The 13,671-nt window shown below is 48.0% G+C and overlaps 1 protein-coding gene across 17 annotated transcripts in view; it reads right to left on the reverse strand.

Annotated features, from left to right (window-relative positions):
• Positions 1 to 13,671, reverse strand: part of CACNA1C (calcium channel, voltage-dependent, L type, alpha 1C subunit) — a 409,208-nt gene that overhangs the window by 15,045 nt on the left and 380,492 nt on the right. For 11 of the 17 annotated variants that reach the window (XM_010566185.1, XM_010566178.1, XM_010566184.1 and 8 more), the window contains 7 exons: positions 13,481 to 13,609; positions 9,736 to 9,801; positions 6,452 to 6,543; positions 5,482 to 5,647; positions 4,473 to 4,600; positions 2,724 to 2,820; positions 1,398 to 1,500 (listed from right to left, as the gene is read on the reverse strand). In XM_010566185.1, coding sequence (XP_010564487.1) covers positions 1,398 to 1,500; positions 2,724 to 2,820; positions 4,473 to 4,600; positions 5,482 to 5,647; positions 6,452 to 6,543; positions 9,736 to 9,801; positions 13,481 to 13,609 — 781 coding nt within the window. Of the gene's footprint in view, positions 1 to 1,029; positions 1,039 to 1,397; positions 1,501 to 2,723; positions 2,821 to 4,472; positions 4,601 to 5,481; positions 5,648 to 6,451; positions 6,544 to 9,735; positions 9,802 to 13,480; positions 13,610 to 13,671 lie in introns of all 17 variants that reach the window. The other 6 variants (XM_010566180.1, XM_010566179.1, XM_010566177.1 and 3 more) reach the window with 1 other exon arrangement.

The following is a 13,671-nucleotide window of genomic DNA, read 5'->3' on the forward strand; positions in this document are numbered from 1 at the left end:
CGACTCACCTTCAATTTTATTTCTTGATTTATGTACATTCAAATTCCTTATAATTGAAGCTCTCTTCTCTCTCTAGGGGTACAAACCCACTACCTTGTCCTCCTAAAGGTGCTGTTCCTGCAGCTTTTCTTATTGCTCCCCAGCGTTAAGGCTCCTCAGTGTGCTGCACAGCTCTCTTAATAGGATGCAGTGAAGGCAGGGACACTAAGTAACTTGCTGAGGATGAAACAGGTGGACAGCATCACAGGCAGAAATCTGACTCAGGAGGGTTAATTCCAAAGTCCTGCCCTAACCACTTACAATTAACCACTAAAGCAAGAAAGCAAGCAGTTTGAAGCTTTAGGTGGTTTCCCAGGAGTTCACTGGTAATGACTCTGAGAGCTGGAGGCTAAGATGGACAAGAAAATTGAGTCTTTTTTGGGTCTCTGTTTCATAAGACACAAGATGTCCTGCAGGGGTTGCGGTTGGCTTTTTCCTCAGGAGACCCTCTTTGGCTACAGTCAAACTCAGTTTAGCACAACATTCAAGGCCATAATATAATTTTTTTTCATTTTACCACTTTTTTTGGCTCAGCTGTCAGTATAATCCTGGCACAGTAAGCTAGGGTTCTGCTGGTCTCTGCTTTCCCATGTCTGAAGTATACTGCAGCCACTCCTGAGGCAGAGGTGTTTAGCTATGAATTGGCAGACCCTACATGCTCTTTTAGAGCATCTCATTAATACATGAAGCCAGGTTTTGACTCAGGACCAATATCTTTCATTACAGCAGGTGACAGAGGGCAAGAAAGGGGACAAGCTGAGCCCAAAATCTTGTCTGCTTTCCCCAACTATACCTGCTGGTCTGTGTAAAGCTATTATCAGTCCCTTTGCTTCTCATCTGTCTTTAGGCCTACAACACCACTGTCATGACAACGTGATGTTAACTCATGCTAATGGAAGCACAGGAGGAGTTTTAGTGAGGTGAGACCCTCGAGTCCAAGCTCTTTTGCCTCCCTTGGATTGGAAGATCAGTGGCAACAGCAGTCAAAACACGGCCCAGCTCTGCAGCCAGTTTGCACAAGGGGAGGCTTCTTTGCACTTCTTCCTTCCCCTGATTGCTGTTTGAGCAGACATTGATCTAAAACTTTAACTTTGAGACCATTGTAGAGAACATGATCAATAATCTGAGATGATACCATGGGAAGCACTAGCTTTCTAGGTAACTGGAAACACTGTTCTCTCCCTAGAAAATATTATGCTTCAAAACATCTTTACATTGCTTTTTGTACCATGTGCCTCATATGAGTAACTGGAATCATCTTACACAAGATGTCCTTATTGTTGTATTCCAGCTCTGCACACTTTGGTGTGAACACCACTCAGCTACCTTTGCATCCTTGCAGTCAGCAAGCTTCTTACCTTCTGTCTTGATCCTCAGTGCTGTTCTGACCAATGCAAAGAGAGTGGCATTGAACATGACAGTCCCATCGCTGTTCAGTGGCATATTCATGGAGACAAGGCGCTGTGGAGTAAGGAGAAGAAAGAGAACAATTGTACTGCCAACACATGGTCTGAAGCATGCTCTTCCTTACACCCTCATGATGCCTTCCACACCTGCCACCGCTCTTACATGAGCATCCACGGCCTGTGGATTTAGTTACACAATTATTTATCCAACTATTCCCCCCCTCCCTTTTAAAACAAGGCTGTGTCTGCCCTGCAGTGATTCTGTAAAGCCATGTAGGACAGAGAGCGAGTGCTGAGTGCTGTTGCAGCTGCAGGGTGAACTTCGGTGAGAGCTTTCAGGGGTTGATTTTGTTCGAGCTCTGTCTTCTGCCACTTTCATGCAACAGGCCTGGTTCAGCACCAAATTGGAGGAAAGGGTGTCAGCCCCCACCACTACCACCACAACCATATACTGGGGGGCTCGGACCAGATCGAGACAGCAAACAATTTCTAGACTGCAGGCTGAAAGGGATCGACAGTCATATACTTCTGTGTACAGGCCCCAGGCTTTGTATTTTGCTCCGAGACTGATATAAAAACCAGCTACCAGTGTCACATACAAACTCTGGGATTTGCGAAGAGACGAACAAAGAACTTCAAGTGAAGGAAGCATAAAGGTTATAAAAATGTCATTATTCACTAGAGAGAGTCCTTTTTCATAGACGGAATCTCACAACCCACGAAACGAATGAGACGCTTTCACAGAAAATCTGTCCTTGCCCTTCCTGTCTTTTAATACCACGCTCACCTCGCTGTTTAATACCTGCCAGTCATTCAAGCAAGAATGAGATCACGCCAGGTTTTTGGCGCACAGCTTGGTCCAAAGAAAATCTCAGAGGTGTTTTCGCTCGCCCTGTTATTTCTGTCTGGCCTTGTCTGTCTTGCGACGCGTGCTCAGCCCCGCAAACATAGGGGTGGGTGTCCGATGCCGCGCTCGGCATGTGGGAGCTGCGGTCAGCACGGACGCTCTCTCCCAGCTACCAAGCGGGCTGGTGGGGCGCGGACGCCTCTGAGCAGCGGACGCCCCACCTGCGGGTGACCCCCCAGCCTTCGGCTCGGCGGCTGCCGCCCCGCGGAGCCGGGGAGCGGCGCAGGGTAGCCGGGGGCCCGCTTCAGACCCGTGCCCCGCTTCAAACCCGTGCCGTTGCCGGCCCTGCGGCGGGGCTGGCTAGGAAGTGCCACCGCGGGCTATTTAGCGGCCATGACCGCTGGCCTTGCCCGAGCCGCAGCGCGCCTTACTTTGCAAGCCACCCGGTGAGGGCAGAGCTTCCCGAAGCCGAGGGGGGGCTGAATCCGCCGGAGCAGTGTCACCACGTCCAAGTGTTTGATCCGTCCCCTGAAGAAGACAGCACAGTGAGGGTCGCATCCTTACCGCGGGGCGACCTGCTGATCTGCCCGCAGGGTGCGGGTATCACCGAGAAGTATCACCGAGACCTTCCCGGCCCCACACTGCCACTCCCTGTAGCCCAGGCATAAGCTGTTATTTCAAGCCTCCTGCGTTCGGTGCGTTCCCCAGAATTTGCCCAGCGCTCATATAACTCCTGCTAGTACAGAAAACCCAGTTGTCAGTCATACACGAGTCAATACTTGCAAGAATTGACTTCAGTGTTTTGAATGCTGCCGTTTCTTAGTGCATGGATGAACAATTTGGGGTTCCCCCACCCCCAACCTGCTCAAAATCTACATCTGCTTATGTACTTGTTGGTCTTGGGGCTATAGCAGGCACAGAGGTGCAAAGGGGTCTCTTTTTTTCCTGGTGCTATACCTCCCATATAAATAGCCCCAAGCCACTGTCTTTTGATACTTGTTTATGCTTTGGGCCATCACTGGAGCCAGTGCAAAACAGTGCTGAACTCCCTTCACAGCAGCAGTTGGGTTTAAGTTCTGTAAATGGCATCTCAAAAGAAGAATTCTCTTATGGAGGGAGGAGAGCTACCAGAGCCCAAGGTGGGGCTTCAAGCATGGGACATGGATGGGGAAGAGGAAAAAAAGAGCTTCCCATTTATAGGTGGGAAGGAACAGGATGTCATCTGGATGGAGCAGCTGTCTATAACATTGCTTCAGCCACTGCAGTCTTGCCTTCAACAAGCACAAATAGCAGCACCTATTTTCTTAACGATGTATTTATCAGAATTCTGTGCTTATCCCCTATCCATATTAAAAGTTTCTCTGGGAAGTCACCATGGATGGGAAGAAGTGTTTCAATTTATGTATCACTCTGATAATGTAACACGGCCTTACATATCGAGAAGCTGAGACCAAATTAATCTTGACACTATGTCTCCTAAAGAGATCTGCTTTTAGTTTACACCAAGATCTCTTTCCGCAGTTTTTGCATTATGAAGGGGGGCTTTGCAATTACAATTGTCAACTGTACTGTAATGCCACAGGGATCTAAATGCACTTTAAGCCTAAGCATGTGTCAAACAGCATATAATACTGAATGTCAGTTAAGCCCTTGTGTGAGTTGTTCTTGTGTAACTTTAAATCCCTGCAAGTCTCCTGATGTGAATAACCCTGCAGACAATGTAACGCAGCTATGTGAAGGTACAGGTTGTGATGGGCCTATATGACATATGACAAAACGGAGATTTGAGCACAGCAGCTCTACTGTGAGTAGAAAGTCAAATAGGAGTCACAGCTCAATATCCCAAACACATGCAGCAATAAACCAACGCTCTAACCTCCTTTGCTCAATCTCCTGCTGCGCCTCCCTAAACAGTCTATATCTCCCTCCCGACTGAAAGTGAAGCAATGTTCTGCCAGGTAACAGTGCAGCCTAAATGCTGAGATTTTTTTGTGTAGCCTTGTACTGCTGGCTTACGGATTTACCAGCAATACCTCGTGGAGGTGTCTATTTTAGGATTTCTGCAGAACAAAAAGTGTTCCTGCAGGAGGAACATGGCACTTACTGCACTGGGTCTAGAGAACAGAAAATAACGGGCCTGTTCTCCCAAGGAGCTCTGATATCTAGGCTGGGTTACTTACTTGGCTTCAGGGTCATACTCTGCCCAGATCCTTTTAAACTCATCCAGGTGGTGTGGTCCTAAAATGGACCAGTCCCGTGTCAGGTAATCAAAGTTATCCATTATAACAGCTACAAAAAGATTGATGATCTGCAAACAAGGACAGAGATGACTTGATGGGTGAGGCAGGTAACAGTAGGTTTTACCGGGTTCTCCATTTAAGGTCTGGATTTGGACTCGTAAAACTAGGAAGCCATTAATGGTGGGTTCTCTGTTCCCCCATTGCCAGCCCCCCAGTTTAAATGGGAAGATCCCAGAGGCGAGATATTCTCAGCTGGTCACGTTTTTCTCTTCCTTACTAAATCTATGAGGCCCAAGAGTGCTGAATGCTTAGACATGCTGTGGTGGCTTTTTATTTGCCTGGCAGAATGGGGTAGTGGTGGGAGAACCTGGGATTTATCCTCTATAGGCAGTGGGGCTGAGATAAAAGTCCTTTCTTCTGGCCCAAGACCAAAACTTTTAAAATGTTGCTGCTGTTCACTGGGAGAGTTTTGCGCACTGATGCCAGCTGCAGAGCATGTGCTGTTTCTCTGAGCAATGCCGCATTGCCAACATGGAGCAGATGCAAGTGGGATATGTGTATTCTCACAGTCATTGCTGCTGGCAGGGGAGGAAAAAACCTGCTCAGCAGCCAGAAGGAAGGTAGGAGGGAAGGTGGGAAGTGTGGCTGAGGCGTTGCTAGCCTCAGCACAGCCCACAACACGCTAAATTGGTTTTCTCATTGGGGGGGAGAAAAAGCGCTCCTTTGCTGTGCACAAAGGATTGGGACTGGAAGCAGAGCATTCCCCGGAGCTGGAGGGAGGCAGGAATGGCAGCGACCAAGGAGGCGTTGTCACTGGTGCTGCTGGGAAAGACCCTGTGGCGAGATTTCCCTTCTTTGAAATCATTCTTCTGCTGTGCAGTGCTGATGTCTGGGGGGGCAGGGGCTCAGTCTGACAGAGGGCAGGTTTCAGTTGCTGGGCCGGACTCACCAGGAAGGCACAGAGCATGTAGAAGCTGATGAAATAGAAGACGGCAAAGCTGCTACCACAGGAGTGATCGGCTTCGGTGGAGTTGGCTGGCTCGGACTCTGGGTCGCACTTCTTGTCTGGGAGACACGCCAGCATGATTTCCTGCCAGGCCTCACCGGTGGCACACCTGGGCATGGCAAAGGAAGACAGCAGTGACCTTCGATGTGAGAGGGACTGGCACGTTAGCAACCTGTTCCTGCTCCTGTGAACATTAATGGGAATTTTGCCACTGAGATCCATTAAGAGCAAGTTAGGCTGAAGGCCGGGCTTTGACGCACACTGGCACACCCTGCTCCTCTTTTTGGCTTTGTTGCCATCATCAGCGTGTTGTTCCTGACTGGCTTTGGCTGGTCTGGGTACAAGGCTGTCATGCTGCAAGCAGTCAGAGTCATCGAGACGTGTGTGACATGGCTACGGGCTGCATGAAAAAACTCCTTGAAAATGAGTGTTGAATTCGTGCCAACTCCCCACCCCTTCAGCATCCCGCCCTGGCCCCGGCACATCTGGCCACATCTGGAGCAGGATGATGTGCCAAGCTGAGCTGGGCATGGCCATGCCAAAGCATGAGTGGGAGTTCACGTCCCTTTCCCTGCTAAAATAAGCTGGAAGTCTTACTGGCTAGATTTGAACGAAAGGAGGAGTTTGCGATGCATATGAACATTTGAGAGCACTGAAAACTGGCTACCTTCCTTCTGAGTAGGAGGACTTGCCTCCCTCCCTAGCACTGAGTGTTGGCCAGTGTCAGCTGGCAGGGTACAAGGCTTAACGGACTGGTCGTTTCATCTGACATAACTCCTAGGCTCCCCCACTAAGGGACAACATGTTTCTACTCACCTCATGAGCATGACACAGTAGAAGGAGATAAGCTGTGCCCAAGAGCAGAGGAATCGTGCTCCCAGACTGACACAACCCAGAGCTGTCAGACACCCACCTGAAAAGCAGCAGCACTGCCTGGGGGAAGGTCTGGAAGTTGTTGTTGCGGTTGATTTCTGTGGTATCGTTCAGCGCAATTTTACCAAACACCTGGCAGAAAGCAGAGGTCTTTTCAGGTTAGCCCTACAAAATCCCCAAACCTCGTTACCTGTAGCTCTTGCCCTCACCCTGACTCTGATATTTAATAGAATCTGCTCATCTCTTAAAAAATAATTTCCACAGGTCTTTCATATTTGCCATTGCTTCCCTTGCTTGTGCTTTATCACCAGAAAAGCAGTCATTTTGTAACAAGAGGCATCTTTTGTTAAAACAAGACATCTTTCCTTATTTCACACTCTGTGAATACATGATATGGGGCCTTAATTTAATGGGCCCTCATATGGGGAGGGGGTCCAGCTGAAAGAAATCAATAACACAGAAGAAAAGGCTCCTTCCTTCATTGCTTATCTGTCTTCACCAGGAGGAAATGATAGCAAAGGACCAGCAGCTGCAAAGCCTTGAGCTTCCAACTCTGCAGGGTGCCCTGGATCTTCCCAAAACAATGTAAAGTACGTTGCCTTGGATCTGGAGATTGTCCAAATGCCTGCCCTTCTAGTAGCCATGCTTGTCACCAGCAGGTGTTTCAGCCTCCCCTCCCTCCCCCCCCGAGAATGCAGCAGTGTGAAGATGATGACTAGATTTGCCCAGACAAGGATGGCTTACAGCTTCCTCCCATGCCCAACCAACTGTTGCTGCACCAACTACTTCATCCAGCCGCAGCACAAAGCCTGCAGCCATCAGCAAACCTTCTTAGGGGCCTGCCCTCAGATGTGAAGACCCCAGTGCAGGAGAGTTTCAGGTTTCTTTGAAAAAGCAGCTTATATAGCTTTGGTATTTTGGGGCACCGGGACTGAGAGCTTAACAAACCTCGCCTGGCAGAAAGGTCTCTGCACAGCATAGTCAGTCAGGACTATTTATTCCCCATCGATAGCAACATGACAGAGATCTCAAGGACCGAGAGCTGTAATCTCGTAGCCAAAACGAGCAGGAGGAACAGAGCAGCTCTGAGAGGACATAGAGCTTCTTTTCAAGCAAATGTCACTGAAAATTAACACCCCAAGAGAAACAATGAGATGGAGAGAAGTGCAGGGACAATGGCGGGGAGGCCATGCCAGACAGGAGGGAGGGTCCGTACATGGCAGGATTTCTGCAGGGGTTCCTCATGGATGTGTGGGCCTTCCTCGGCCCCGACCGCCCCATGCCGTGGGTAGCAGTGACAGCCCCAGCTGCACTGAGGAGGAGCAGGAGGACAGTTTAAATGCTCAGAGGCAGTTTGAGCCGAGGCAGCCCATATTTTTCATTTCAGGCAAGCGTAGGCAAGGGAACTTCCCATGCTGGAAGTCTGATTTTCCTTTTGACCCTGCGGCTTCCCTCACACAGCACTGGCGGCAGCTGCTACGGGTGCTTTGCCTTAGGCACCTACGAGGAGCTATGGGCAGAGGTTCCTCTCTCATGGCCTCTCCAGTCTGTGCCTCCTGGGCCATGAGCTGAGTGGCTTCATCCAGGAGCATCAATTTGGATTTTTCCATTTGAGCACATTATGTAGTGAGGCTTGAATGTTGTTACGTTCCAAGTCAGGGCAGTAGCTGAGATAAAGTGGTAGGTCTCCTTTATGTGGGAAATTCTTGTATTTTCATCAGATCTGGTACATGTAGTCTTTCAAGGTGGCTGCTTAATGAAGCAAGGAAGGCTTTTCCTTCCTACGTGTCCCTATGTGTGAAGGAACTCTATGTGTCAGCAGGTTCAAGAGAGCAGCACACAACATTTCTGAGAAGCCATTTGGACAAAAAGTAATAACAGGTCTGTGGGCTCTAAGCAAAGAGGGAAGATAAGAAAAGTTGGTTTTCTCATTGGAAGACAGGAGGGCAGAAAGCGATCTACTAATCTAGATCAATGTGAAAGACAGATGTATGATCTTCAGGCTGCTGAGATGATTTAAACAGAGGCTTGAATGTAAGCCAAGGCTTAAACAGCCAAGTTAGAACTAGGTGACAAAAAAGGGAGTAGAATTACAAAATAAAATATCTAGCCCTGGCAGTGCCCCGATCATTGTAGACCCCCACCTGCGTGGGTGGTTGGAAGCCATTTTTAATGCTTTGTGTAGCTACATAACACTTGTGTAATACTCTCAGGTGATTTTCTGTATAGCACAGGTAATCCTGTATGATCTTGGCCATTTGAGCTAGTTAGGTATTAAAGGCAAAACTGTCAAGTTTACAGTACGAGCCTAGTAGACTAAACGACAGCTGTAATTACCGGGGGCAATTGAGATAACCTGTGATAATTCAAGAAAAGATTAGTTTTATTTTTCAGACTGGAGCAGGGTAGATGGAGTCTGTGAAAAGATGTGATTATAATAACAGGAAACAAATTAAAACAAGGTCACAGAGGTCAGATGAATTTTGTTACAAATTCTGTCGGCATTGTGAAACCAAGAAGCCTATCATGTTTGAAGATCCCTTGAAGCAATTATGCCATGCCTTTCTATACTTTGGTTTCTGGTCGCAGATGGCTGACTTGTCTGAGATCTTTGATTAACACCGAAGTGGAAAGTGAAGCTTAGTTTGAAAAGCAGCATGGCAAATGAGGCTGGGAGTGTCACAGGCTGTGCCTGTATCACATGCTTTCTTCAATGGTCTGCATGCAGCATCAGTTCCTTGCACAGTTGAATGCTCAGGCCGGTTCCAAGTTCATTTTGCAAACTGAATAGGATATTGTATTGATGCAGCTTCCTGAAGAATTGGCACAAGCACAGAGCGTCAGTACATTGGGTCTGATCCCAAATTTACCTTCATGAGTGTAAATCAAAAGCTGTTCTTTACAACTCAGTGGAAGTTATGCCAGTGGGAAAGTGATGCGAGAGAAAAATTGGGTTTGTTCAGTGCAGTGTGGCCATAAGCCCACTGAAACAACTAATTTGAACCAACAAGCGAGGCAGTAAATCTTTGCCACTGCTGCTGGGTATTCCTTTGAGAGTGAGGAGGTCCTTTTATGGTTTGTATATTGCATTCTGCCATTAAATGGGTCGGTTTTTGTTCTTGTTCTGGAGTGTGTTGTGCTCCCATTGGAAGTGCATAGGCAGACAATGTTTTCCAACCAAGGTTAGCTGCTGTCTTACCTTACTGGGCGAAAACATTCTTGTAAGCCTGGACAACCACACATTGATCTAGTTACTTTATAAGTCAGTTCCCAAAACTCTAACAGAAGAAGATAGACACAGTTGAGCTCTTTAGCATCACTTACCTGCATCCCGATCACGGCGTAGATGAAGAACAACATCACTATTAAAAGAGCCACATAGGGGAGAGCCTAGAAATGAAAAAAAAAAAAAAAAAAGAAAAAAACAACAAAAAAGAGAGCACTGTGTCTCCACCGAGGCCGGCACACTGGAGCCTGCTTCACGCTCGTGGCTTTGGGAAACTGGGCAGAGGCTGGCCTCAAACGTGGAGTCTGTAATTTGGCCAGGTGGCCACTAGATGCCTCTACAGGCCCACATTTGCTTGCCCTCCCCGTCACCACGCTGCTGCCACCCAGCTCAGGCAGGCTCTGACTCTGCTCCCACTCGTGATGGTGTAGCTCTGCTGCCTTCAAGCCAGTCCTGCCCTTACGGAGTGAGGAAAGTGAGGGCAAAACCAGTGTTTACAGCTGCTTACCAAGAGGAGAAAACTCTCATAACCAGTATTATTCTGGCACTAATGGCAATGTGATTTTTTCTGGATCCAGTCTGGTGAAATAAAAAATGCAACAGCTGCTGAGATCCAAATTCAAGTCTCCTGCTACAATGGCTAGTACCTTCCTAAGTACCTAAAGCAGCATCAGCTTTGTTCCTTGTACAGCGTTAGGTGTCTCTGATGGTGTCTGCGACGCACCGAGTGTCTGTGATCAGCTGCTGAAGAGGAAATGCAGAGCCCTGATATGCAGAGCTGCCTCCTAAGGAAGAGGCCAGTGCAATCAGCAAAGTGTTGAGTGCTATCAGTTTCCTCCGCCACTAGCAGGAATCAAGGGCACAGCTCGGGACCTCACAGGCTCAGGCTTTTGAGGAGGAATTTTCTACTTCCTTGCTTTTCAAATATATAGTGCTCAGACCAGAGATTTCCAGACCTTACTTCAGAGGTGATGGGTGGACACATCCATCCTGAAAATGTGAGTACAGTCCCTGATCTGGAATTTGAACACCCCATTTCAGAGAGTATAAAAAGCCTACAATATTATTGTTATTATTATTTTTAAATATAAGATCATTTGCACATTTTAAGTTTATGCCTAAATTCAACAGTGCTAAATCCTATAGGAAGAATCAAAGAAAAATTTTCACTGACCACTACGGAGATTTGACTAAGATCTGCAGAAATCATCTCAAAGAGATTTGAATATTAAAATGGCAAAAATTCAAACCTTTAAACAATGTCTGTAATCATCATCTCGAGGCTCAGGGGCAGATTCCTCTGTGTTTTATGGGGTCAGACAAATCTGCATGGTTACCCCACAATGTCAGTGGAGATACACCAGCTCAGAACTGGGCTCCAAACGTTTTGTGATGCTCTAGTTGGGACCTGATACACACAAGACCTAAGGAGAGCTCCTGGGATAGTGTCCAGACAGGACCTGAGGTGCATAACCTTGCCAGCTCTTCTGTCTTTCAAATGGGGATGAGAAAAGTGTCTTCCCTCCTGGCTGTCTGGTCCTCCACTTTCTTTCCATGTTCTTCTGCTCAGCCTGCTCCTCTCCACTGATGCACCTTTCTACTCATCTCTGCCCCTTGTTTCCCATGGCTCCTTCAGCTCCCTACCTCCCATATTCCACTCTTCTGGCTCTGTCCTCCTCTGTCTCTGTCCTTCCCTGACTTTACAACTTTGTCCTTATGATTCCCACAGCCTTGCCTTGCCCTCAGCACCCCTCTCACTTCCTTCTCCTCCCACTCGCCAGCCTGGGCTCTGTTGCTATCTCTGCAGGCGGAAACCCCGCTGAGCTTTTTCCCACCACAAACTCCTCTGACCAGTGCCCCAACTTGTATGTAAGCACTGTGCGCCATGCAGGTAGGTAGGATGGCATGTGAAATCCAGCACAAGTTCGTTGCTTATTAGGCTGCCCTGTGTGAGCAGAGATGCTTCCTGGAAGCATGTGGGGACACAGAGAAGAGCCCACGCCAGACAAAATCTGCAGAGATCCCAGATTTTGTCAGTGGGAGTGGCTGAGTTAAGAGCTCTGCACAGTGGCTATTCTTAGCTACCAAAGGAGCATCCCAGTAGTTGCAAGAGGAGGAGCTCTGAGCAGAGAATACGATGTTATAAATGGCTAAAGGTTTCAAGGGAAAAGGCACTTGCCTGCAGTGCTTTCCCCCCCACCTCCCCCGCTGTGGAAGATACCTCCCTTGATACTTTCTCCCATCACCCTACAACCCTGCCTAAAAGTGACTCTCCAATCAAAGAGGTCTGAAGGTCACTGGAGGGAAGTACCAGGCACTCCCTTTCCCATCCATCTCATCCTCTCCAGCCAAGAGCTGTGGCAAGCTGAGCTCAGGATAAGAGTGAGCTATTGCTAAAGAGGATGGAGGGGCGTAGGGGCAAGGGGAGGAGTGTGACTCTGTTCCCTGCATCAGGGATGGCTGAGCTGTGCCAAGGGAATCTCATTCCTATGCATGCAGGCAAAATGGTTCCCACTGGAACCGCTCAAATAACAACCTGAAAGTTAGCAACCGTGTAAGCAATGGAAAAAGTCGCTTGTGGTATGGATGTGTCAGAAAACTGCTATGCAATATTAGATCCTCTGGCAGTCAAGGAGTGTGCAAAATAAGAGTCCTCTGCATGAGCCTGGTGGTCTGGCTACTGAGACCATGCGAGAACTGCACTGGAAGAGGTCCAGACTGATCACTGGTGTACACATGTGCTACTTCTGCTGACAGAGGCAGAAGTTGTGGTGATCCGCAGCACTGCAGTCTTTGATCCTAGCTTGGGTTGTAGCTGGTGAGGTTTAAGATTTAAAGCGCGGATCAGCTCCTTTCCAATTTGAGTCAATACAAATGCTATCAACCGTTTAAAGCCTCAACCTGAGGGATATATGGTTGCTGTTTCAAGACTTGTATGTTGCACAAGTTAGTCTTCCATGCTTTTGTCCAGTGGTGTGTCCTGCATCTTTTCCCATGTTGGACCACCATTTGTATTCCTGTGCTGTCTTTCCCTGAGGCTTCCTCCAGACCTGCCCCAGCTAACATCCAGGTTGTGCTGGCCCAGTAAATCCAGGTCAAGTACTTGTAAAGTGCAGGAATATCCTATGCTTCACCTCTACCATTTTTTTATATGTGGTTAGGGGCTGGTTTGGAAGCAGTTTTTCTAGCAAATAGCTATCTCTTGGTGTTTGTTTTCCCCCAGAGGTGACAGTTCTTATCCAGTCTGGTCTCCTTCACCTTCCCCTATCTACTCTGGTACTTTACCTACCACTGAAATGCAACCTGCCTCCAGGGCAAAAGAAGCAGCAATTTAATAACTTGGCATTGTTACCAGGGCCAAAGCTGTGGGGCTAAAAAGTCAAATTCTTCCTGGATGAAAGCATGGGGGGGACACACCTCTAGTACTCAATGAAAATCCTCAAAACAAGGCTTAAGGGGAGCTTAATTGAGACCTAGGCCTTTCCCATAGCTGTGTATTTCACTTAAAGCAACAGATATAAAATACAGCTAAAATTGAAAAAAAAAGTAAGAGGAGATTGAAGGGTTACAGACAGGCAGTAATTGAGTTGAAATGAAGTATCAAGGCTGTTCAGGAAGGTCTCAAGCAATTACTCATGCTTTAAAGATGAAACTCAAACCCAGGCAGTCATCCCCTGCGAGCCCCGTTTACTTGACTCTCGTTTGTGCCACGGGTCACTAGTGTGCATGGCTCTGACCCGCAGCCTTTGAGCTCAGGCACCTGGGTGAAACCCCTCCCCGAGAGGCCACTGAGGGGAAATAGAAAAGGAGTTAGGTCTTACTTAGAGATAAGTGAAGGAATACCTGGAAGGACTTGATGAAGGTCCAAAGCAGCGTCCGGATGCCCTCCCCTCGGCTCAGGAGCTTCACGAGACGCATCACGCGGAAGAGTCGGAAGAAGGTGATTGAGATGCGAGAGTTTTCCTCTGCGTTCTAGAAGCCATTGGCACAGAGGCAGGAGTTACAACAGCACGGGAGGAACAGGGGCCCTGGGC

Source organism: Haliaeetus leucocephalus, unplaced genomic scaffold (assembly GCF_000737465.1).
Source record: "Haliaeetus leucocephalus isolate CR32 unplaced genomic scaffold, Haliaeetus_leucocephalus-4.0 Scaffold206, whole genome shotgun sequence".
NCBI classification, from domain to species: Eukaryota; Metazoa; Chordata; class Aves; order Accipitriformes; family Accipitridae; genus Haliaeetus; species Haliaeetus leucocephalus.